Source organism: Podarcis filfolensis (genome assembly GCF_964270895.1).
Source record: "Podarcis filfolensis genome assembly, chromosome: 16".
NCBI classification, from domain to species: domain Eukaryota; kingdom Metazoa; phylum Chordata; class Lepidosauria; order Squamata; family Lacertidae; genus Podarcis; species Podarcis filfolensis.
In genome coordinates, this window is record NC_139620.1 from 14,137,263 (window position 1) to 14,161,946 (window position 24,684).

The 24,684-nt window shown below is 48.7% G+C and overlaps 1 protein-coding gene across 1 annotated transcript; it reads left to right on the plus strand.

Moving 5' to 3' along the window:
• Positions 1–4,522: 4,522 nt before the first annotated feature.
• On the plus strand, positions 4,523–16,783 carry OVOL1 (ovo like transcriptional repressor 1). Its single transcript, XM_083590797.1, has 4 exons — positions 4,523–5,185; positions 14,388–14,578; positions 14,928–15,114; positions 16,003–16,783. Exons 1-4 carry the CDS (start codon positions 5,086–5,088, stop codon positions 16,299–16,301), a joined length of 777 nt encoding a protein of 258 aa, XP_083446923.1. The 5' UTR covers positions 4,523–5,085; the 3' UTR covers positions 16,302–16,783.
• The last annotated feature ends 7,901 nt before the right edge of the window (positions 16,784–24,684 follow it).

The window sequence follows — 24,684 nt, forward strand, 5'->3', positions numbered from 1 at the left end:
TGCATGAGGCACTGGGACAAGAGCATGGAACATCCATGGAGCTGTCTCAAGGGATGTTTTAATTCCACCCACCATGGCTGGTGGAAGAGATTGGACAATGCATCCTGCATTTTAATCTGTTTTAGCATTTTAACTTTCATATGTCTTATAAAGCTAAGGCTGTCAATTTCCCTTGATTTTATTGTTTTATCTTTTTGCAAAAAGCTTTGAGGTCCCCCTCCCCCTTACAATCTGGCAGTGTATAAATTTCTTGAAAAATATAAATAAAGCTGCCTTGGAGGAAAGTTGGAGGACATAGATGCAATCTATAAATAAGGTCATCTCATGAAAGTTGCGGCTGTGGCAAGATTTGAACTCAGGACTTCCCAGCTCAGAGCTGGGTTTTAATCACTAGCACAACCTCCCAGACCCTGTCTTCTGGGCTTATGTGCTGAAGCATGCAGAATACTAATAAAGAATAACATGCCCCAGATCATGGGCAGAGTGCTTTCCTGTCACCATCACTAAGATTCATAGAATCATAGACTTGGAAGGGACCCTGAGGATCATCTAGTCCAACCCCTTGCAATGCAGGAACAGGCAGCTGCCCCTTGTGGGGAATCGAATCTGTGACCTTGGTGTTATGAGGATCATGTGCTAACCACCGGTTCTGGGACACAGAGAAATACTTTCTAAAGTGTTGAATCCTTGAGAAATTAAATTTTGGCTCCAAGGGTGACAGACAGCTGGCACTGCCCAAAGGACTCCCAACCTAGCCTTACCTGGCAAGCAAACGCCACCTCTGAGGCTGACAGTAAGGGGCTGGGAGATCAACACAGAACCACATCTGTAGGTGCCTGCATGCAGCAGGATCAAGGGGAGACTGCGTGGGGGATCTGTCAAGGTGTTGCAACTGCAGGAAGTACCCCACTTAGGGCTGCCTCAACTGCTATCAAGCAACTCCCCTATGAGGAAAGATTACAATCTTCAGCACGGGTAGGCAAACTAAGGCCGGGGGCCGGATCCGGCCCAATCGCCTTCTAAATCCGGCCTGCGGACAGTCTGGAAATCAGCGTGTTTTTACATGAGTAGAATGTGCCCTTTTATTTAAAATCCATCTCTGGGTTATTTGTGGGGCATAGGAATTCGTTCATCCCCCCCAATATAGTCTGGCCCCCCACAAGGTCAGAGGGACAGTGGACTGGCCCCCTGCTGAAAAAGTTTGCTGACCCCTGATCTTCAGGCTCGGGATACAGAGGCAAACAGCCTCCAACAGTGGAGGGCAAACTTAGCCGCTGTGGCTGGTAGCCATCGACAGTTTTATCGCCCACCAGTTTGTCCAATCTTCTTTTAATGCCACCCAAGTCAGTGGCCATCACTGTGTGAGCAAATGCCACCAGCAGACCCACACCACACATTTAAAGCACATCCATGCACATGACTCCCCCCAAAGAATTGTGGGAACTGTAGTTCCCACCCACCGTACTACAATTCCCAGCGCCCTTAATGAGTTCCCAGGATTCTTTGGGAGAAGTCATGTGCTTTGAATGAATATATGGGGGGGGGGATCTGTCTGCAATTCACCTGTCCCCTGTGTGAAAAAGTCATTTTTCTCTGTCCCAAATCTCCCAACAGTCCACTCCATTGGATGCCCCGAGTTCTAGTTTTACGTAAGGCGGCAAAACGGCACTCTAGCCACTTTTTCCCAAACCATGATACATTCTGCACCCCACTTGCTTCGCCCAAAACATCATAACTTTTCCTCACAGGGGGAGTTGCTCTCCACCACCTCCTTGATGTTGCCCTTTTCCAAAGCTTTTCCAGGGCCTTTTGGAGGTGAGGCGCCCAGAACTGTACACGGCACAGTATTCCAAGAGAAGCCTTGTTTCAATGTCACAGGACTTTTATTACTTGCCAGTAAGGCTGCAGCATATTTGGGGTCCAACAATTAACAACAGCAACGACAAAAGGTGGGGAAACGTTATTCAAAATGAGGATGGCCAAGGTACGCCAGTCTCAAGGAATACAGTTACCTCCTACAATTGCATACAATGTAATCACAAAAAACACAAAAACACAAAAAACCCAACACCCTGGGGCAATGCACCCATTGAAAGCCTTGCATCCTGATTCGATGCATGCTTAGAAGGAAGATTCCTAGGCATTTTGGTCACCTCCACCCTGCATATTTAGAGCAATCTTACACCACTTTAATAGCCACAGATTCCCCCCAAATATATATATATTCTGGGAACTGTAGCTTGTTAAGGGTGCTGGGAATTGTAGCTCTGTAAGGGGGTCAACTATTAGCACTGTTAACAGTTCCCAGGATTATTTGGGGGGAGATTGTGACTGTTAACAAGGTACAGTGGTACCTTGGGTTAAGGACTTAATTCGTTCTAGAGGTCCGTTCTTAACCTGAAACTGTTCTTAACCTGAAGCACCACTTTAGCTAATGGGGCCTCCTGCTGCTGCCGTGCCGCCAGAGCACGATTTCTGTTCTCATCCTGAAGCAAAGTTCTTAACCCAAGGTACGATTTCTGGGTTAGCGGAGTCTGTAACCTGAGGCGTATGTAACCTGAAGCGTATGTAACCCGAGGTACCACTGTATAGGAATGCTTTGAATGTATGGTGTCAATGTGACTAAATAGGACCAACACCCAAGTAGACACGGTGTTAGGCTCGCACAGTTACTTCCTAAGGTGGCACAAACAGGACTATGATGGAAGATTTTCTTTTTGAGATTGCCAAACTGGACTTGGGAAAGTTTAGTCTCAGAGGAAGCAGTAGCCAAAACAAAAAACCCCAAGAACAAGAAACCCATCAAATGTACTGGACTGCAATGATTTTTCAGGCCCTGCTATTGCCATTGATGCTATTGTTCAGCCTTCTCCCAGTCTCACACCCTCCGGATTCTCTGAATTACGTCTCCCACAGCTGGGCTGGGCTGATTGGATTTGGTCCTGAATGCCTGGAGGGCACTAGATTGCCTAACTCAGAGGTTTTCAGCCTTTTTGAGTCCAGGGCTCCCCACCCCCTGCCCAGCCCCAGAGGCACCATTCACCTGGGGAACTCGTAGCCAGGGCTGCTGCAACAAACAGCTGTACAAGTCTTCGGGAGGCAGAGATGTGAGAGGGCATCAGAGGAGGGAGGGAAGGAAAGAGGGGCAGAGGCCAGTGTTGCCCAAGGCACCCCAGAAAGGAACCCCAGGGGGCCCTGGCACACTGGTTGAAAACCAGTGGCCTAACTATTTGGTGCCCAGCCAAGGAGGTGGGGGCACAAAGAGGATGGGGATGGGGGTGATCCAGACACTTACAGTGCCACTTAATCCATGGGGGGGGATAACATAATGGGAAAGCACTGACTCAGTCCTTGATTATTTCAAAAGTCTCATTTGATTCCCCCTTGAAACAGACCCTAAGGATCCCAAATTCCACCCCTCCCCTGGCCTTTGCTTGGGATCAGTGCATCTGAACTCTCTCCCTCCCTCGCACCCACCCCCCTTCAATTGTTTGACTGAGCTTTGTTCTCCGTGTTTACTGAAGTTTCCCGTTCCAGGTAGGGAGGAAAGGGGGCTGGGGAGAATGCAGCCCTGCCCCACTCGCAGCCTTTTTCTCCATCAAGGCCCCTTATCCAAATCCCTTGGTTGGTTCCTCTTTTCTTTGGGTGGGGCTGGAGGGGAGAATATTGATAAGACAGCACAGCCTGGTCATACGCATGATTTCCCCCCTCCGCACAAGCAAACCTCACCTTTTGTTTTCGTTTATTCCTAAATGAACAGAGATTTTTTCCTGGTGGTGGTGTAGCCTGGTTTTCCAGCAAATTAGGGGACTAGTGCTTGCACACTTTATCTTACATCTCAGGTTCCACAAATGCCCCCCCCAAAGCAGGCACATGGCTTCCCCCAAAGAACCATGGGAACTGTAGTATACCTTCTCACAGAGCTACAGTTCCCAGCGCCCTTAAGAAACTACAGCTTTCAGGATTCTCTGCAGAGAGCTATGTGCTTTAAATGTATGGTGGCCTTACTGCTTTTTTCTTTTTAGGTGAAAACTGAGAATCTGGGTTTGTTTGTTTGTTTGCTTGTTTAGTTAGTGGGTTGCTACCAAAAAAAGTCTGAAAGTGACTTAGTGCAACAGATAAAAACAATAACATTTAGACTAATGTACAATACAAAATATCTAGATTATAGGATATGGGTTCATGGGAAGGGCAAGGGGGGCAATTGCTCCCCCCAATTTAGGAAGAAAAGTCCGAGGGGGAGCATAAAAAACCGAATTGCCCACCCTCCAAAAAAAGAAAAGAAATGTGTGCGTGGGGGAACAACAGCCAAACCCAGGCGCCATCCTGGAAAATCGTGGGTGCTTTAAGCACCCGCCCCCTCCTTCCCCCTCTCAAACCGGTTTGGCAGCCAGGTAACAAAAGGTAAGGACACCGTTATTTCCAAACGCATGCGCCATCCCCACCACACCCCCAAACATCTGATCTAATTAGAGGCAAGGAGAGGGACGAGTTTTGCTGGAGTCTCTCATTCTCCTGGCGCAAACAGCCGAACTCGCGTCTCGTTCGGGTGGAGGAAAAAGCATCTCTCTCTCCCCCCCCCTCCACAACAACAGCGAATTCCACCGCGAGCGCGCAACTAGCCGCTGCCCAGACTAGGTGGAGGTGGAGAAGAGACGGCGAAGTGCGAGGGACTTAACCTGCCCGCCTCGCCGGCTCCCTCCCACCTTGCTCGCTGTACCTTGACCCTCCGAGTTCAGCCCGGCGCGCCAAAGACGAACCGGCTCGCGGGGACGGGCGAAACCAAGCGGCTTTGGAACGTTCGGCGCGCGGGCGTTCCATCCGTAGAACGCCAGGAAACATTTTTTTGTCTTTCTGAACGTTCCATCCGCAGAACGTTGGGAAACTTTTTTGTCTCAACGTTCCATGGGCGCCCGTTAATAACGAAAACTAATAGGGCTTTTTTTTTTTTTTTTGCTTTGTTTTGTCTTGAAGTAGCGGGGGAAGAGGAAGTGGGCCAGGAGTAAGGAAAAGAGGCCATTTTTTTGGGAGTAGCGGGGGTTTATTTTTTTAAATTTTTTAAGCGCTCACCAAAACAATTTAAAGATGCCCAGAGCTTTCCTCGTGAAGAAAACTTGCGTTTCTACCGGCAAGAGGAATTGGAGCGAACTTCCCGATGAAGAGAGAGGCGAGATTTATGTCCCAGGTGAGTCTTGGAGGAGAGGGATCTGGAGTGCGGCGAAACAACGGCCGCGGCGGCTTTAGAATTAAAAAACCTTTGCTTTCGAGCGAGTTTTTAATTTTATTTATTTATTATTTGATTTTTTTAAACAAGAAAATTGGTTTAGAGATGAAAGTTGCCTCCGGGGTGGGGGAGGACGGAACCAGGTGGCGCATAACGGCCACCATCGTTGGAGGGCAAACTTACGGGCTCCTTCGGGGCTCCGGCGCATTCCGGAGAGGCTCCGATCCCCACCCACTTTGTTTCCTGGAGGAAGGAGGGGGGTGTCTGAGGGGAAACTGGGAGGAAGGGGGAGCGCGGTGGGTGAGGGGGAGGAGGAGGAGCAGGAGGAGATCATAACTCCGTTCCCCATGAATCACCTCCAGGCAAAACAAGGGAATCGCTGCCTTACTCATGGCAACTCCCACACAGACCTTTTCTCGGAGCGGATCGCACCTGCGCGGCGCGCCGGGCCATCCAGACCTGCCGCTCGCCGGAGAATGCTGGGAAAGGGCAGTTATGCGCGACAAGGCTCCGCTCGATCAGAGCGTGCGGCGTTTAAACACGCCGGCGAAGGGGCTGGTTGGTTGGCCGGGAAGATCGAGGCGCAAAGGGCGGCGGCGGCGGCGCCTTTTCTAGGATGGGATTGGGCGCTCCGGACGCCGCTCTTGCTGCTCCCACGCTAATTAAACAAATGCAAACAAGCAAATTTAGAAGTTAGTTAAAGCCTTGCTACGTGCTACGGATTGAGGTGTCAGTGTTTCTGCCAGCACCGTCCGGAGGAGTTTGTGCTGATTTGGGGTTAAACGATCTGAATTTTTTAAAAGGCATAAACATTTGAGTTTCTGCAATATTTTCATCATCATCATCATCATCATCATATATTAATTTTTTTAAAAAAAACATAGACGACTAATTTGGCAGCCTAGGGCTGTATCCAGCTGAGTCAAGTGCCTGATTTAGGTATAAACTAAACAAGCTATAGATTAGGGACCCACTCACTTGGGGGCCCACAAAAAAAATTAAAGAAAAAAACCCTTTCCAAAAAGAAAAAAATCCAAAATATAAGATAAAAAAGACAAATAAAATAAAACCTACATACAGCAACAGTGTTTTGTGTTGTGTAGGCTCCTATGTTGTAAATAATGGGCCCCCAATCATTTTATGTTAGAGCTTCATAATTATTTCACTATTAATATACTTCTTCTTAATTGTATTTCAGTGCAACAATTACTTTGATAAAATACATATTTTGTTATGTGCAAATGGCTTTAGATACCTGTTAGGTCCATAAATTACCATATAGCATATATTCAACACAATAAAACAGCGACAATTTGTTGTTGACAAAGGACAGCTGGACATATAAAGGGTCCCATTACCTTCAGTAGCTTAGGGCCTCATCAAACCTAAATCCGGCCCTGAACTGGGTCCTGCTTGGAGTAAACCCACTGAAACCAACGGACTTTAAGGTACTGTGGTCATGGCCATTGGTTTCTATGGGCCTATTCCGAATAGGACTTATTTGAATACAGCCCTTGCTTTAAAGAGAGAGAGAGAGAGAGAGACTGCAGGAGTTTGAAGTGGTATGCAAAAGTATAACATATTTTAATAAATCAGTAACTCTCATGGGTGTAGCTGGGATTTATGACTTTATGTTGGGGGAGGGCAGAACAGAACTGTTAGTTACGGTAAGTAGATTTTTATTTACTGGATTTGGGGCGAGGGAAGCTGACAACCCCCCCCCCCGTTCACCCCTGGCTATGCCCATGATAGTCCTCCCACTAACACACACCAGAAACCTTTGCCTAACTCCTGTTTCATAGCATCTCCACCGCTCACCATTCTGCAACAGAATAAAACCCTGCGAGTGAGTTCTGGATTACAGCCTCTTGCCCTAACTGCTAGGCCCTACTCCTTTCCTTAATACAGGGTCCAGAACAATAGTTAGTGCAGTAACTACTGGGTGTCACTTCCCTTCAGGGAGCAAGCAACAGAGAGGAAGAAACTGCATCTTGACTTTCCCCTCTAATTACTCTGCACTTGCGCCCTAGACCACTGTTTTCCGGCCTTGGTCCCCCAGTTTCTGTTGGACTACAACTCCCATCAACCACAGCCAGCTTAGCCAATGGTTAGGGATGGTGGGAGTTGTAGTCCGGCAACATCCAGGTTGCACCCAAGGTGAAAGAACGCTGCTACATGCTTGTCACTTCATTTTACTTCCAATAAGTATAGGCCACTTTTCATCATAGTGTGTCACCACCAATAAAACAATTGATCAGGTAATGCTGTGTTGAAAACGAAAACTACAGACAAGATTGTGGGGGCGGGGGAATCGTAAACAGGCGTAGTACAACTTGCTTGAAATGGTCTTTGAAGTGGAAAGGTCTTAGTCAAGCACATCTCAGGAGGGAGGGAATTCCACAGAACTGGGTCCACAGAACTGAATGCTCCGTTCCCGGTGGATACGATGAGCTTCTCATCTGAGACCACAAACAGAAACGCCACAAGAAGATCTCATTGATTGGGCAGGAGGCTAAGGGATCAGGTGGTCCTGAGGTTATCCTGGACCCAAGTTTGTAAGTTAATAGAAGAACCCTGAACTTGACGCAACCACATTACTGTATGAGATCATTTCCGTAAGGGTAGCTCTGCCAGACTGTGTACACACCATATATTTAAAGCATATGCTGGCAACGCTAGCTTGTTAAGGCTGCTGGGAACTGTAGTTTTGTGGGGGGGGGAACTACAGTTCCCACGAGTCTTTGCAGTACGTGTGCTTTAAACATATGGAGTGTGCACAGCTTTAGTCTGTGGTAACAGCAGTCTTGTGACATCTTCAAAAACAAGCACATTTATTACAGCAATACGGTGGTGTGGTTAAGTAATTTTACAGTCTGGTTACATGGGGAGGGTGCTCCATCTTAAGACAGTAATGTGTGTTCCTTGACTGTCTTTGGAATGTGGCAAGCCAGCCCTTCTGTGTGGGTTTTTTTTGGGGGGGGGGCATTCCTGGTCATTCTACTGAGTGGGGACCTGGGCTTCTCCCCCTAATGGGGGAGAAACCTACTTGTGGCGTAGGTTTTGCAACTCACACTTTGCTTTGATGAGATGCATGCTGCATAATCCTCTATTGGCAGGTGCATATACAGTGGTACCTCGGGCTAAGTACTTAATTCGTTCCGGAGGTCCGTTCTTAACCTGAAACTGTTCTTAACCTGAAGCACCACTTTAGCTAATGGGGCCTCCTGCTGCCGCCGCGCCGCTGGAGCATGATTTCTGTTCTCATCCTGAAGCAAAGTTCTTAACCCAAGGTACTATTTCTGGGTTAGTGGAATGTGTAACCTGAAGCGTATGTAACCTGAAACGTATGTAACCCAAGGTACCACTGTACACTGTATGGGGTAGTGGGAGAATCTTGAGGTGTGTAAGAGACAGAATCATAGCATTGGCAGGGATGGCGAGGGTCATCTTGTCCAACCCCTGCAATGCAGGAATCTTTCGTCCAGTGTGGGGCTCGAACCCACAACCTTGAGATTAAGAGTCTCATGCTCTACCAACGGAACATAAGAAGAGCCTGACTGCTGCTGGATCAAGCCAAAAGCCCATCCAGCCCAGCCTCCAGTGGCCAGCCCCCGGTGACTGGTATTCAGTGATAGACTGCCCCTGACTTTGGAGGTTCCATTTGGCTATCGGGGCTACGAGGCCACAGAGAGCAGCAGGGTGGTCATGAAGAGAGTGGGGTGGTGGTGGCGGCACCTGGCTTGGTGATGGAGGGGGAGCCCAAAGGAATTAGGCGGACGCCTGGCGCTCTGCTCGTAAACCTCCCTGTCTGTCTTGGCAAGCATCACAGGGCCTGACTTGAGAGTCTGTAATTAGCTTTTAATTAATCACGCTGGAAGCCTGCTCCTGGTTTCCTCAATAGATTCCAATGTGCTGACATGGGGAAAAGAATTCCACTGGTTCCTGCTGGCCCTCTGCTGAGGACCAAAAGGAAAACAGCCTGCCTTTCATCTGTCTGTAAGCTGCATTAGTTCACTAGCAAAGTGTTTCCGCGGGGAGTCTGGGTTAAAGATAACAGGAGGGAAATTGAGGCTGTGTGTGTGAGACACACAATTACTTTGCTATATCCTGAATATCCTGCCTACTCTACAAGGAGCTCAAAGTAGTGCACATGATGTAGTATGGGGGTGTGTGATTAGAGTGTTGCCCTAGGACCTGAGAGACCAGGGTTCGAATCCCCACTCAGCCACGACACTTGCTGAGGTGACCTTGGGCCAGTTGCTGTCTTTCAGCCTAACCTACCTCACAGGGTTGTTGTGTGAATAAACTGGGGGACAACCATGCACTCCACCATGAAAATAAAATACCATATCCACCTCTCCCTGTGAGGCTGAGAGGAAGTAGGCACTGGAACCCAATCTTTAGGGTCCTAGTCTGACACTCTAACCACTAGGCCATGCTGCCTCTCCTCCCACTACCTCTTTTGAGGTAGCTTGGGTGGGGTCACTCCCTCTCTTGAGGGTGGTCTGTAGCCTTCCTTCAGAGGTTGTTGGAGAACAACCACTATCAGCCGTAGCGGAGTTTGAATCTCACCACAGCCGCAGGTTGTTCAGTTTCCTCCTTCCTGATCTCGATTGCAAGCTCTCTGGGGCAGAGGCCTGTGTTTGTGCCTCTGCTACTCTACAAACAGCCACACTGTGCCTTCTCTAAGTCCCACATTCTGACGCTCCATCCCACTCTCCTGTAATTGTGTCACATACTAGTGTGTCCAAGAAAGTGAACCTGGGGCGGAACTATGCAGATTAAGGTCTAGGGCTGGGGAAAGTTACTGGGCCACCAGTGATGAGGATATTTGATCTAGCCCCCTCCCCAAGTACAGCTAATGATAATAATAATAATAATAATAATAATAATAATAATAATAATAATAATTTAGTATTTATACCCCGCCGATCGGACTGGGTTACCCCAACCACTCTGGGCGGCTTACAATATATATAAAAACATAATCAAACCATACCCTCCAACATTTCTCTGATGAAAATAGGGACGTCCTATTCCATAATGATAATTTTACCATTTATAAACCCACACATCTTACTGGGCTGGCCCAGCCACTCTGGGCAGCTTCCAACATAAATAAAAACAGTGCTTTTTTCTAAAAAAAAAAAAACCAACAACATATTTAAGGGTACTCTCAATTTCCCACTCATATTGAAATATTGTTCCCCAGTGAGGCCAAACTTAGATTCACAAAATGTTTAGGGGTATGCGTACCCCTGCGTCCCCCTAGAAAAAAGCACTGTATAAAAACATAATAAAACATTAAACATTTTTTTAAATTCCCTATATATGATTGCCTTCACATGGCTCAGTGGTCGGATAACTCCATACCCTCCAACATTTCTCTAATGAAAATAGGGGCATCCTGAGGAAAAGTGGAACATTCCGGGATCAAATAAGAAACCGGGACGTGTTCTCTAAATCAGGGACGTCCCTGGAAAATAGGGGCACTTGGTGGGTCTGTAAAACATTACACGTTAAAAAGCTTTCCTATACAGGGCTGCCTTCAGATGTCTTCTTAAGGTTATATAGTTATCTCCCTGACATCTGCTGGGAGGGCATTCCACGGGGTCGGTGCCACTACCAAGAAGGCCCTGTTCCATTTCCCCCCCTACAGTGCCAGGCTGGAGACCCTCTGGCCTGCCAGATGTGGCTGGACTCCAATGCCCATCAGCCCCAGCCAGCATAGCCAGTGGCCAGGAATGATGGGAGTTGTAGTCCTGGCAAGATCTGGTTGGCCACTGAATAGAGCAGGCATGCTGCCTGGGGGAAAACGTGATGAGTGTCAGGAGCCCAAAACACCTGGAGGGGCATCAAGTTGGGGAAAGGGTGCTAAACTAATGAGCTGTCAGGGAGGACGCTGTGACGATGAGGTTAAAAACTACCTTCCGCCGCTGGCATTGGGTGCCTTGGCCCTTCCTGCTGGTGTTCCCACAGGGGAGACCAACGTGTTCCAGTCACACAGTCCCCTTTTCATAACGCCGGGTACTTTGCTAGTCACAGCAGCAAGATTCTATAACTAATTGTTCTAGTTGTGCATATTGGGGGTTCTGCGAAAAAAGCACTCTGTACCTGCTCAGAGACACTAAGAAATTAGGTACTTTTTTTTTTTTAAAAGGAAAGAAAGCGGAGGATCTGGAGAGGATGGTTATTTTATTTTGCTATTCTTCTTATATCCCACCTTTTCTCCAAAGAGCTCAATGTGGCGTTGAGCTGAGGTCCCTTTGCCCCCCCCCCAAGAAAAATATTTGAGGAGGCTGCCCCCCCCAAGTTGATGGGCATTGTCGTTCAAATGGTGTGTGTGTGTGCTGCATCTTCTGATCGCTGCAGCGTAGGGCTTACCTCCCCCCCCCCCAATATTTTATTCAAGTTGGCACCCCTGGATGACATTCACACTTCTCCCCCTCTCTGTTTTATCCTCACAACAACCCTATGAGGGAGGTTAGGCTGAGAGACAGTGAGTGGCTCAAGGTCTCCCAGTGAGTTTCACGACTGAGCAGGGATTTGAACCCTGGTCTCAGGTCCCAGTCTAACCCTCTGGCCTCTCTGCCTTGCTTCATCCCCCCCTCCATTGATGACCACACTTCTCTCCTTTTTTTGGAACTTTGAAAAATAGCAGCTTTGATTGTGGCTCAGTTGGAACCCTGGTTCAGCTCTGTGCCAGGTGGTACAATGCCTCTGAGCACGTGCAGAGGTGCTGAGTAACTGCAGCCAGCCCTGACACATATATCTGCAATTAATATAGGGGGGTGGGTGGGAAGGAAGAGAGGTGACTTTCCAGGGAGATTTAAGTTCCAGACCCTCCTTTCAAATTGCAACTGCTTTGGAACAAAACAGTTTCATCAAACTCTTTTTAATTAAAGAAGGAGGGGGGGGAGGAGGAACACCCTGACAAATTTGACAGGCTTCAAATAGCTTGCCAGTTCACTCCGGGCTCCTTGATGGATAAATCAAAATGAAACTTAATACTGTTTCCGTGCGAAGAAAGTGGCTCAAAGAAGATGTGCGGAGATTTTTCTTTTTTAAAAAGTTTGGTACAAATGGATTCTCCAGTCTGCAAGGTGTATCTGAAACTTTGCTTTTACTTAATTCCCCCCCCCCTTTTAATATAATTATCGTTGATCAGCCCCATTTTGGCTACTGATCAGCCTTTGGCTGGCCATTGATCAGCCCTTTTCTGCAGACCCGGAGAGGAGAGCTTGGGCTTGGGACATCCTTTGTCTCCACGTTGCCTTTTGAGCCTGGCTTGTTGTGTCCTGAGCATTTTGTGACTCCCACTTGGCCGCTGCCTAGGGCTGAGGTGTTCTTTCTCTTTCCAACGGAGCCGAGAAGAACGGGAAGGCCGGGAAGATGTGCTTCCAGTTGGTTGGAGGGCGATTGCGACATGTGCCCTCCCACCCCGCTTCCCCCCCAGGCAGGTGACAGGAGATGGAATTGTGGCGCCGGCCCGGAAACGCTTAATTAACTACCTGGGCTGGGTTGGACTTTCCAATAACATCCCGGTTAACCGGTTCTGAGCTGTTTACTTGCTGTTACAGCTGACCCTGGGTAGTGAGGATGATAGTGGAAGGGAAGGGGGTCAGTTGCGGTGGTGGGATGGAGAAGGGAACCCCGTGACATACATTTTCAGTTGTGTTCCTGTAATGAGGACTAGCGCCTTAGCGGGGGGGAGATGGGTGTTACGTGTTATTCTACGCTTCCTGTCTCCGTGTGTTTTCAGTGTTGTATCCACTTACTCCACTCCTTAATTAGCCACTTAATTAAAAGTTAGGCTATGTACACCTTTAAAGCACATTCAGAGCAGATTAATTCCCCTCAGAGAACACTGGCCACTGTAGTTTGTTAAGGGAGGTTGGGAATTGTAACTCTGTGTGTGTGGCAGGGGGAACTACAGTACCCAGAATTCTTTGAGGGAAAGGATGTACTTCAAGTGTGTTTTAAAGATATAGTGTGTACATGGCCTTAGTTTTAGGGCAGGGTTGAGGAAGCCTTTCGCATGTTCTCGGAGTCCAGCTCGCACTGGCCCCAGCCAGCATGGCCAATGTCCATTTTTTATTATTTTTATTTATTTTTATTAGATTTATATATACCACCCTTAATCGAAAGACCTCAGGACGGTTCACAAAATAAAAACACAAGAAAACACACACAAATAAATAAATAAATAGTCAAAACAGAAGCAACAAAACAGTGACCCTCCTTCCCACAAACACATTTAAAATACTGTAGAATATTAATTGGGGATAATGGGAGTTGTCGTTGTGGTGGCATGGGCCACAGGTTCCCCATCTCTGGTTTAAGGATTAAGTGAACACATATTGTAATCCTGTACCCCCTTACCTGGGAATAATCCCCACTGAATTCAATGGAACTAAGGAGTGGGGAACCTGCAGTCTTTTCAGTCCCAGCCAGCCTGGCCAATGGTCCAGCAACATGCCATGGATGCTCTAGTTGAGATCCCTGCATTGCAGGAGGTTGGACTTGATGACCCTTGGGCCGTGTTAGAAATTAGCCTGGTGCCGGGTGCATTTTGCTACTGGTGTGGGTCCAATTGCTGGAGATTTATGGGCACCAGGTTGGTGACCACAGTTTAAAAACCTTTGCCTTAATCCATGGAGACCCATGTTTGGGAAACCTTGAGCAGGGAGGACAAGATGGCACTTCTCAGATCCTTGAAGGCCTATTGCAGCAGTGAGGAACGTCTTCCCTTCCAGAGATTCTTGGACCACAACAACTTCCATCATCCCTACTCCTTAGCCCTACTTGCTGGGGCGAGTTGTGGTCCAGGAACATTTGGAGTGCCACAAGTTCCCCACTGCTGGTGTGTCACATCTGTGGAGTCAAAGACTTGCTCCCTCTTGCTGTCCCAGAGGGCAGGTCTAACTGAATTACAGGACAGGAGATTTCGGCTGAATGTGAGACGTTCCTTTGTCGGAGGCAGGGTTGTCCCTCTGAAGGCCAGCAGCTGGAAAGGGCAAGCAGAGAGAGGGGCTGTTGCACCCAGGACCTGCCTGCAAGCTTCCTATTGGGGCATCTGCTGTGAATGCTGGGCTGGATGCAGCGTGACTGTTTCTATGTTCTTGTACCAGTGGAAGTGACCACTCCCTTTCCCACCCCACAGTCTCCTTGGGCGGCTATGCCCTGTGGAAGGATCTGGAGCCTTCGGTGGCCGAGCCGCCGTCGTACCCGATCCCCTTGGACATGACGATACGGAGCTCCACCTACACAGCCGCCCAGCCCCATTGCACAGCCCAGGTCCCAAGTGGGGTGCATCAGGATGAAGAGCCGGGGTTCTTGCACCCCAAGATCAAGGTATGACCTGATAAGAGGGGGGGATCTCCTACTTCTGAAGGGATTTCAGGTAGCTGCTAGTGGGAAGGGCCTGTTAGAAATTAACCAGGCGCCAGGCGCATTTTGCACCTGGCTTCTGGCCATTTGCGACCAAGTGAAGATTCCTGGGCTCCAGGAAGGCACCTGACATCACCATCTGGAGGAGTATGTGTGGGGATCCTTGGATCTTGACTGTTTTCACACACTAATACCCCATCCTGTAGAATTCTATTTTATCTGCACAATTTGAGGGCAGCTTCCCGTGCCCCCCTCTGGCTCCATGTGTGCAAGTGAGTCTCATGAAGCCTCTTCCACCATCTTTTCTCTGCAGGTGACACAAGGCGACGGCCCCGGGGAGCAGTTCTCCTGCCCCTACTGCAAGAAGGGCTTCTCCTACCAGCGCATGCTGAACCGCCACTTGAAATGCCACAGTCAGGTGAAGCGCCACCTCTGCCCCTACTGCAACAAGGGCTTCAACGACACCTTTGACCTCAAGCGCCATGTCCGGACGCACACAGGTGAGCTGCGGTCCTCTCTTACTTGAGAGCAGAGTTGAGGCAGGCTGGTGAAGAAGCACGGGTGTCTCCCCCTCCTGCTGCGACAAGCTCCTCTCCCCACTGGTCTCCCAGGACCAGGAGAGGTGTGAAACGGGAGGAGCAAAGTCAGGCATGCTGGCGTAGTCTCAGATTGCTCGGGGAAAACTCTGGAGAGGCATAGACTTAGGCAGCTGCAGGAAGGAAGGGACCTTTAGTCTCAGCAACTGCCTCATAGGGGCAAGACCTACCTGGAGAGAGCTGCTCCGCTAGGTCTTGCCCCCATGGAGTTGCTTACTCTTCTCTTCTATGCAGCAGTGATTCATTTATGGATCTGCCCTAGTTCAGTAGCAGCTGCAAAAGTACCACACCCTTCTGAGTACACGTAGAAGTGCTCTGCTTCTTGCAGCAGTTACTGATCTGCCTGCCCAAAGATGAATGAGAGGGGGTGCCAGTCCAAGAAGAAGGTGCTTTAATACCATTTGGAAAGTTGAAATGGAGCACATTCTGCTGTTGTAGGAAACAGGTCTTTCAGTGTGCCGGCACCTGTACTTTGGAACTCCCCGCCTATTGATATCAGGCAGGCGCCTTCCCTGTGCCCTTTTCTGTGCCTGCTAAAATTGTTTTTGTATATGCAAGCCTGTCCGGGCATGTATGAGCTGTCATGTGTTTCCATCTGGTTTTTAGCTTGTCATTGATTTTAATTAACTTTTTTTTTTTTTAAAAAAAGCGTTTAACTCTTTCTGATAATCTAGTTGTTTCAAACAACACATTCAAGCTTTCCGACTGCACTCTTTCTCCCGCCCAAATGCCTCTGTGTTTTGTGTCCACCAGTGCACTAAAAAAAAGAGTTTTGTCTCCCACTCCTTGCAGGCGTCCGCCCTTACAAATGTGACCTCTGCGACAAGGCTTTCACCCAGCGCTGCTCGCTGGAGTCTCACCTGAAGAAGATCCACGGGGTGCAGCAGAGCTACGCCTACAAAGAGCGCCGTGCCAAGCTGTACGTCTGCGAGGAGTGCGGCTCCACCGCCGACAGCCAGGAAAGCCACTTGCGCCACCTCCAGGAACGCCACCCTGACAGCCCGCTGCTGCGCAAGGCCACACGCAAGACGGCTGCTGCTGTCCACGCCGGTGCGGCACCCACTCTGCTGCAGGGGGGGCCTTGCCTCTGAAATGTGTGCCTGAGTGTTCTCATGCGGGTGGGGAGGAAGTGCCTGTCCCTGTCCCGCGACCCTCTGGCACCCCTCTTCTGCCCTCTGTGCCCCCACCCCCTCTGGCAAGTACAACCCTCTTCCTAGCTCAGGGATTCTCAAAACTTCTTATGCTGGTGTCTCTCCACGTGGGAGACAGGGCTGACATTTTTATTTTGAATCACGGCACAGAGCGAGAGGGAAAAGGAGAAGAGACTATGTTGGAAGTATGAAGTCAAATGTCCATTTTTGCCTCTGGGAGGAAGGAGCCGGAAAGCGAAACCCAGAGCATGAACTCAAAGTGGTTTTCAGGCCCAGGAACGAGACTTTTCCAGTTGCTGCTTCAATTCCTCCAAGGATCTGCCCTCCAAAAACCCAGCTATTTGGAGGGAATGGAAGGGGGAGGTTGGCTGTGTGGGCAGTGGTGTAGCGTGGGTTGCTAGCGCCCAGGACCACGTGGAGGGAGTGGGTGGGTGGGAGGGAAATAGATGGAGCACGCATGCGCATTCAACTACCTAATGGTGTCCACGTCACCCAGGAAATCGCAGCTGCAGAGATTTTTTAAGAGTGTTGTCTGGAGAGGTCACTTCCTGGTTTGCATGGAGAAGCTGTTTTCAACGGAGCCCAACAACAGAAGTGCAAAGCTGTATTGAGGCAGCACTGGGTGTTGAAATTTTGTGCCCCTAACAATTTTGCACCCGGGGCAACCGCCCCAGTGGTGTACACACACACACACACACACACACACACACACACACACACTATGCCAATGTGTACGCCTCAGCCCTAGGACTTTGCATTGTTCTTCAGAGTGATACTAAGAGTGCCTTAAGAAAACCCCTCTTAAGACAGGGTTGGGGAAGCTGGGGGGGGGGTCCTTGAGATGTTGGTGGACCCCAACTCCCATCAGCCCCAGGTCACTGAGTTCAGAAGTCAGGGAGTCCAGCAACTTTTGGGGTGCTGCAGATTCCTCATCCCTGTGATCTCATGGGTTTTGTAAAAATGAAAAAGCATACCCTTAGTAGAGAAGTAGATAGTGCAGGAAAGGGCTTCTTTCTTTGCACAATGGTCATATAATCATGGAAGGGACCTCAGAGGTCTTCTAGCTCAGCCCCCCGCCCATGCAGAAAAAGTGCTGCTACAGCATTCCTGACAGGAGGCAGTCCAGCCTCTGTCCCTTCCACAGACATGTAGCTGTTGAATCCAGAGGTTTGGGTGGCTGCACATTTTCCTGATTCTGTGAACCAGATGCAGCCTCTAAGACATGGATTTCCCTCTTTGTGTACTGTAAGAAATGAATGTTAAACATGAGGCTGCCTCTGTATGAGTCCCCGTTCTGGCCTGCCAACCAGCCTCTACCCAGAGCTGCAAATCCTGTTTTGCCTTTGTGCCATGGCTTTGATTGCATCCCATAGCTGCTTTCCTTTGGAAAGCAGCGGTGGAGTTAACTGTCCTGTCACATCTCTGTGCTAAGCCACTATAGGGCCGGCCCTATCGTTGGGGAGGTTGGCTGATTTGGGGCGTCATGAAACGGCAGCAAATTGTGAAAGTTATTTAAGTTAATAATGTAAATTGTATTTTTTTTATTGCGGGGGGGGGGGGAGAGGCACTTGTGGGATATTCTGCCTTAGGTGCCAAAAGTAACTGGACTAGCCTGGTGCGTTGTTGCCACGCAGGTGTGATGGAACAGTGGGAACGTCAGCATCTTAATGGGACCGGGGCATAAAGTAAATTATATGAGGGTGTGTGTTTTGTTTACATATTGGTCTTCTTTCTCGGATCTGCTGGGAACGGAGCCAGGCCTGTGAATTTTTAATGTTATTATAATATTATTATTATTATTATTATTCATAATCAAGGATTCTCCCTCTCATGAATGAAAATAAAGGAACTGAATATTTTGCGAGTCTGTAGGGTGCATTGTGTTTTTGGATTCCAACAAAGCAGCCTTCAGCATCCTGGTACCTCCAATAGATGGGAGTTGTAGACCACCAACATCTGGAGGGCATCAGCTTGGTGCAGGCTGCAAAACTCTAGGGCTGAATGCTGCAACTACATTTGCTGGGCCCAAAGGGTCTCGCTCTGGATCCAAACTGAGGCCCACAAGCTGGATTTGGCCTCCAAAGAATAAGAAGGTTTCTGCCCAGTTTGGTTTGTAGGGAAGAGGAAAAAAATGTTGCTAATGCAGGAAGGTTTCTGCAATCCCTTTCAGCTATAGGCACCCAAGGCATCTCATGAAAACCTCAGCCGTCTACGTAAGAAGAGGGACCCTGCTGGACCAAAGAGCAGTGGCTCACCTAGTCCAACTTCCTCTTCCACAGTGGCCGATCAGATGCCCAGTCTGGGAAGCTTGGATGGAAGGCCTGAGTAGTCCCTTGGGGTTACTGGAAGGAGGGCTCACATGGGATCATATTCAGAGGCAGAAAAGGCTTTCATGTGCGGGTGTGACTGTGTGTATGTGTGTGTGTGTGTGTGTGTGTGTGTGTGTGTGAGAGAGAGAGAGAGAGAGAGAGAGAGAGAGAGAGAGAGAGAGTGTTGGGGTTTGGACTTGCCCCTTTGATTTACAGTTACTGAAAGAGGGTGAGCAGGAAAGCCCTCCTCAAGGCCACCCCAATACATTTTGGCACCTGAGGCAAACCACAAAATGGCGCCCTCCCACCAGGGAAGAAGCTGGGAGTGAAGATCTACATCAGAAGCAAGGGGTGGGGGGAAGCGGCAGCGGCAGCAGGTGATGTGTTTCTTGGAGGCCGGATCCTGCCATCCCTGTGGATCCTAAGGTGGTTGCCTCACCTTGCCCCATGAGTGGCCTGGCCTGGCCCTCCTTCACACATTTCTGCCTGTTTTGTTACTCTTATTTAGTTATTGAATGAATTGACATATCACCTTTAAGGCCTGGGTGGATAGCAGCTTTCTTCACAAGAAAGTTTATCAACAGTGAAGCTTACAAATCAGTGTGAGCCCAAGGAGATTTACTCTAAAACCACCCCATGGAATCTACTCCTGGTGCTTCTTGTTTCTTGGATGAATAAAAATTATTGTTGAGGTGTTTTTTGTTTTTTTTTAACTAGGGGAGCAGTGAGAGGGAAGACCAGTTATGTTATGCAAAGTTAACTAAGCAACCTCCTTTTGACAGGGTTAGGGTGTTGGGGAGACAGAAGCCTTGAGAGGAGTGGGGGAGAATAAAAATAAATCTGAGGACAGAGAAACAGTGAAGGAGAGTAGATTTTGGGGTTATCGGCGGCGAGAATGAAATCGGCTTTGCAAGGAAAATGGAGGTGGAGGAGACAGCTTGCCCAAGAGGCACATGCTCTTTTCTTCTTTAAAATGAGGGCACATTATACTGTAAACTGGGTTTGCATCCTCTTCTGTCTGGACCTGCAAAGAACAATCCAAGTTGTAAATACACACACAGCCAGTCAGAAACTGTTCCTTACACTTAGCTAAACATCCCCTTCTGGTTAAACAGTTTATGGAGCAGAGGAGAGAAGGACAAGTGTAGAGATTATATATATATATATATAATCTATTTTGTCTGGGGATCTGAAATGAATGATATTGACAGGCGGAAACCTCTTCTAATCCTTGCTTTTTAAAAGCAGCTTGGAGAACATGATTTTGTTGGAGAGTTTCACCACAAAATTTGGAGAAGTGTGAATTTTTGAAGACCATTTGAGTTTTGGTTGGCATGTTGCTTTTAACCCTTCCCAAGACCAATTCTATTTGCCAAGAAACAAACTGGTGATTTTTTTTTTTTTTTAGTAGGTAGCTTTGCATTCCTCAACTACTATTTTGGCATTAAAACCTGCACATGGAATACTTGCTGTGGCCAGCAGAGGGTGCACAGATATTACACATATGCAGTGGATTTTGAAGATTACTTTATAAGACAAGCACTTAGAACAACTACAAATGCCACACACCAACTGCAAATTTTCTCTCACACGCCAATTGAAATGGTATGTTCTAAGATGACACTTGCGGCAGCAGATATCTGGAGCATCTGAAAACAAAGAAAATAGCATTTCAGGCTTCAGAAATATTGCTTTTAGGTAAAGGGACCCCTGACCATTAGGTCCAGTTGTGACCGACTCTGGGGTTACGGCGCTCATCTCGCTTTATTGGCTGAGGGAGCCGGTGTACAGCTTCCGGGTCATGTGGCCAGCATGACTAAGCCGCTTCTGGCGAACCAGAGCAGAGCACAGAAGCGCCGTTTACCTCCCCGCCGGAGCGGTACCTATTTATCTACTTGCACTTTGATGTGCTTTCGAACTGCTAGGTTGGCAGGAGTCTGAGCAACGAGAGCTCACCCTGTCGTGGGGATTTGAACCACCGACCTTCTGATTGGCAAGTTCTATGCTCTGTGGTTTAACCCACAGCGCCACCTGCGTCCCTACTCCTGTGCAAATTCAACCCATAGATCAGGCATGGGGAATGTCAGGGATGGGGAACCTCAGCTTCAGGGCTGAATGTGGCCCTCCAGACCTCTCTGCCTGGCCCCTGGAACTCTCCCAATGCCACGCCCCTCAGCAGGCCACACCCCTCAACAGCTCTGCTCCCCAAGTGTTTTTGCCAGACTGGAATGTGTCCTCAAAATGGATGGAGGCATGCGTGTAGAAAGCTTTGACAGTTGGGTGGCTGGAAGACACCATTGCTTCATCTACTATTTGTCTTTGGCCCCCTGTCCACCTCTGGCATGATGTCGGTGCAAAGAGGCAACGCAGCCCTTGTGGGAGGGCAGTGGCTCATTGTCAGAGCAGGCAGAAGCCCTGGGCTCAGTCCCCAGTGGCATCACCAAGAAGGGTTTGGTTGAAATCCCACTGATATCTCACACCAGCTCCTGGGCGCCACTTAATATGAAGTCCAGGGTTGCCTTCCCTATGGTTGGTTTCTGAACCAGCTGTTCAAAAGCACAGTCATTTAGGGAATCTATAAATGTTGCCTCTTCGTTGTGAGCGGAACACTCGTGTAGCCTTGAGAGTTGCTGCCAGTCCGTGTAGACAATACAACAGTAGACAATACAACAGTTTCCAGTGCTCCTTTGGGCTGAAAGTGCTCCCCATCTTTCCTCTCAACTTTGACCATGGGCATCGAGGAACTAGTGACCCGATTTAAACTCCAGGATTTGGGTGAAGGTTTCCCCCCTGCCTGCGTGGTTTCCCCGAACTTGATGTCTGTCCCTTCATTGGGTACTTAAATTCTTATTCCACTGACGTTGAAGAGCAGAGTCCAAACACTGGTCAACGATGCAGACAACTAAGTCATATGTCCCTTGTAATGGGAGCATGCACAAGTAATGAGGATGTAGTTGCAACATTTTGGCACTTAATTGGAATTGGAACATTTTATGTTTGGCTCTCAAGATGCCTTCGGTGGAACCACTGAGTGCTGCTGCTGACCTGAGGATTTCTTGCTTGAGCTGTGCAGACACCAGAACTCTGGAGATGTTGCACACAAGTCAGCACAAGCACTCGGACTCTTGCTTTTAAATCACAAAAGTGTTGAATAATAATAATAAATAAATTGTTGTTGTTGTTGTTCTTAATTGAAACCCTTGAAAGCAGCTCAGAAGGAGATGCTTGTCTTTCATCAGGTATAGCATTAAAGCAGGGGTTGGGAAAAGCTTGTAACCCAAGGGCCACATTCACTTCTACGCAACTTCCCAGGGGCCACACCCCAGTGGGGGCATGGCCAGAGGCAAAAGAGGGTGGAGCTACTGATACAAATTTCTACGCAATGATGTCTACACAACCGCCACACACCTGCCTATCATCCACCTAGACCAGGGTTTCTCACACTTGGTTCTCCAGCTGCTGTTGTACTACAACTCTCATCATCCTTAGCTAGCAGACCAGTGCTGAGGCATCATGGGAGTTGTAGTCCAAAAACAGCTGGAGACCCAAGTTTGGGAAACCCTGATCTAGACAAGTAAGAGGCATGATCAGAATTCAGCCAGGCAAGAACATTTGGGATGCATGGCAAGGCCAGCAAGGGGCGTGGCCTGCAGAGAGGGGGTGTGGCCGGAGGGATAATTCTGAGGGTCAGATAGTGAGGCCTAGGTGGCCACATTTGGTCCCTGGGCTTAAGGTTTCCCACCTGGGTTAATGGCTCTCCAAGGTTTAAGACAAGAGCTTTTCCCAGCCAAATGGGAGTCCGCTGCATGCACTATGGCCCTTTCACAGCAGATGGAGCTGTTGGCTCTGCTCGTGCCTTTCTTGCCTTCTGCTAGGGGCCACCTGGCCAAATTTATGGAGGAGGGTCTTATATTTGAAAGGGCATCAGTTCCTCTGTTTCTTTGGGATGCCTGCTCCAAATCTGTTTTAAATAGCGAAAGAACCTTAAGGAAGGATAACAGGGATGGGGAGCAGGTATTGAGCAGGCAGCCTCCAACATCCCACCGATCAAAATCGGGATGCTCGTTTTTGGTCCTGAGCTCTTGCGGGAACCAGCTGACTCATGAGAGAGACCCAAAAAATGAGCGTCCTTTGGTCTGGTGCTCTAGTGGGAGTCTGCTAACTCGTGCCAAAATACCAGACCAAAAGATAGATCCGATCAGAAGCCAAGATGGCTTCTGTAATTCCAGGATGTGCCATTCAAATCAGGACGGTTGAAGGGTATGAGGTTACCTGGTCAATATCTTGCTTCCACTATGATGAAATTGGGGAGAGGAGGGGAGGGGAGGGGGACCTTTCTCAGCTCAAAGACCATATTCCACTTCCAGGGGCCACATGCCCTTGGAGGGGGGGAAGGGTGCAAGGAGAAGCAACAAATCCCAGTGTACTCACACGCCTCTCTCTACCTTCCATCCAGAAGTGGGAGGAGTCAAAGTGGGTGGAGCAACAGGGTTGGCTTCTGCATGCACGGACCCCTTGTACATTTCTCCATCCTCCAATCAGGTAAGCAAGAGGCAGTGTCTGAGTTCAAGGACACACCCCAGCCTTGCAAAAAAGCAAGAAGAAGCAGGGCTTTTGAGAGGCCTAGTCTGAGGATGGAGACATGTCCTGGAAAGAACACAGAGGCATATGGAGAAGCCATAGAGCACAGCCTCCAACATTTCTCTGATGGGAAAAGGAACATCCTATTCCGCAATAATAATAATAATGCTATTTTTTTATATCCCGCCCATCTGACTGGGTTGCCCCAGCCACTCTGGGCAGCTTCCAACATATGTAAAGCATTACAGTCATACCTCGGGTTGAATACGCTTCAAGTTGAACCTTTTCGGGTTGCGCTCCGTGGTGACCCGGAAGCAACGGAACGCGTTACTTCTGGGTTTCGCCGCTCGCGCATGCGCAGACGCTTAAAATGACGTCATGCACATGTGCAGAAGCGGCGAATCGCGACCCACGCATGCACAGAAGCGGGTTGCGTTCGCTTCAGGATGCGAACGGGGCTCCGGAACGGATCCCATTCGCATCCAGAGGTACCACTGTAAATGTTTAAAAACTTCCCTATGCAGGGCTGCCTTCAGGTGTCTTCTAAAGGTTGCATAGTTACTTATCTCAGGGTTCGCGCAACTCCATGCCCTCCAATATTTCTCCGATGAAAATAGGGACGTCCTAAGGAAAAGGGGGACATTCTGGGATCAAATCAGAAACTGGGACAGCATCTGTAAATCTGGGACTGTCCCTGGAAAATAGGGACACTTGGATGGGCCATATCAAGAGGCCTGGGGAGGGGGGCTACACCCTCCCCCTGGCCTGAGGTTCCTCACCCTTCATTTAAATCCATGCATATCTATGAGCATATGGGGAAGTTATGCATACCTGAGCCCTCTCTTGCTCTTTCTTTTCTGCTGACTCACTTCTCCTCCAGAAACTTGCATGCACCCAGACCCCCTCTATGCACCATCATACCACATAAGCAATGGGACGGCACTTACAACTTTGAACTTTGGTGCCGCACAACCACCAGATCCACAGCACTGCAGAGCATCAACTGTTCCGCTAAAGAACACCCTGGTTAGGCAAATCTTCAATCTACACTGTTTGGGTGACCAGTGACCAGCAAGCTTTTTGGGGGGCGGAGTGGAGAATGAGGGGTGGTCGTGGCACATGATTGACACATTCCTAACCCTAAATGAGAACAGTTACAAATCTCTGCCGGCTGTTGCTGCACTTTCTTCCACATCTCTCTGGCTCTCCACTCGCTTTCTAAAACTTTTAGTTAATCCCTTAAAACAAGAGTAAAACTTTAACGGAGTGAGCTGCTTACTGTTTTACATAAATAATCCACTCAAAGACCTGGTAAAGGGGAGAGCCAGTAAGATTCCATGGCAAAAGTGAGAAGAGAACATTATTTGACCTGTGGCTGCTTCTGAAGTTTTCCTCCTTCACCAAAGAGTGGATTCCTCTTGCAGGATTGAAGA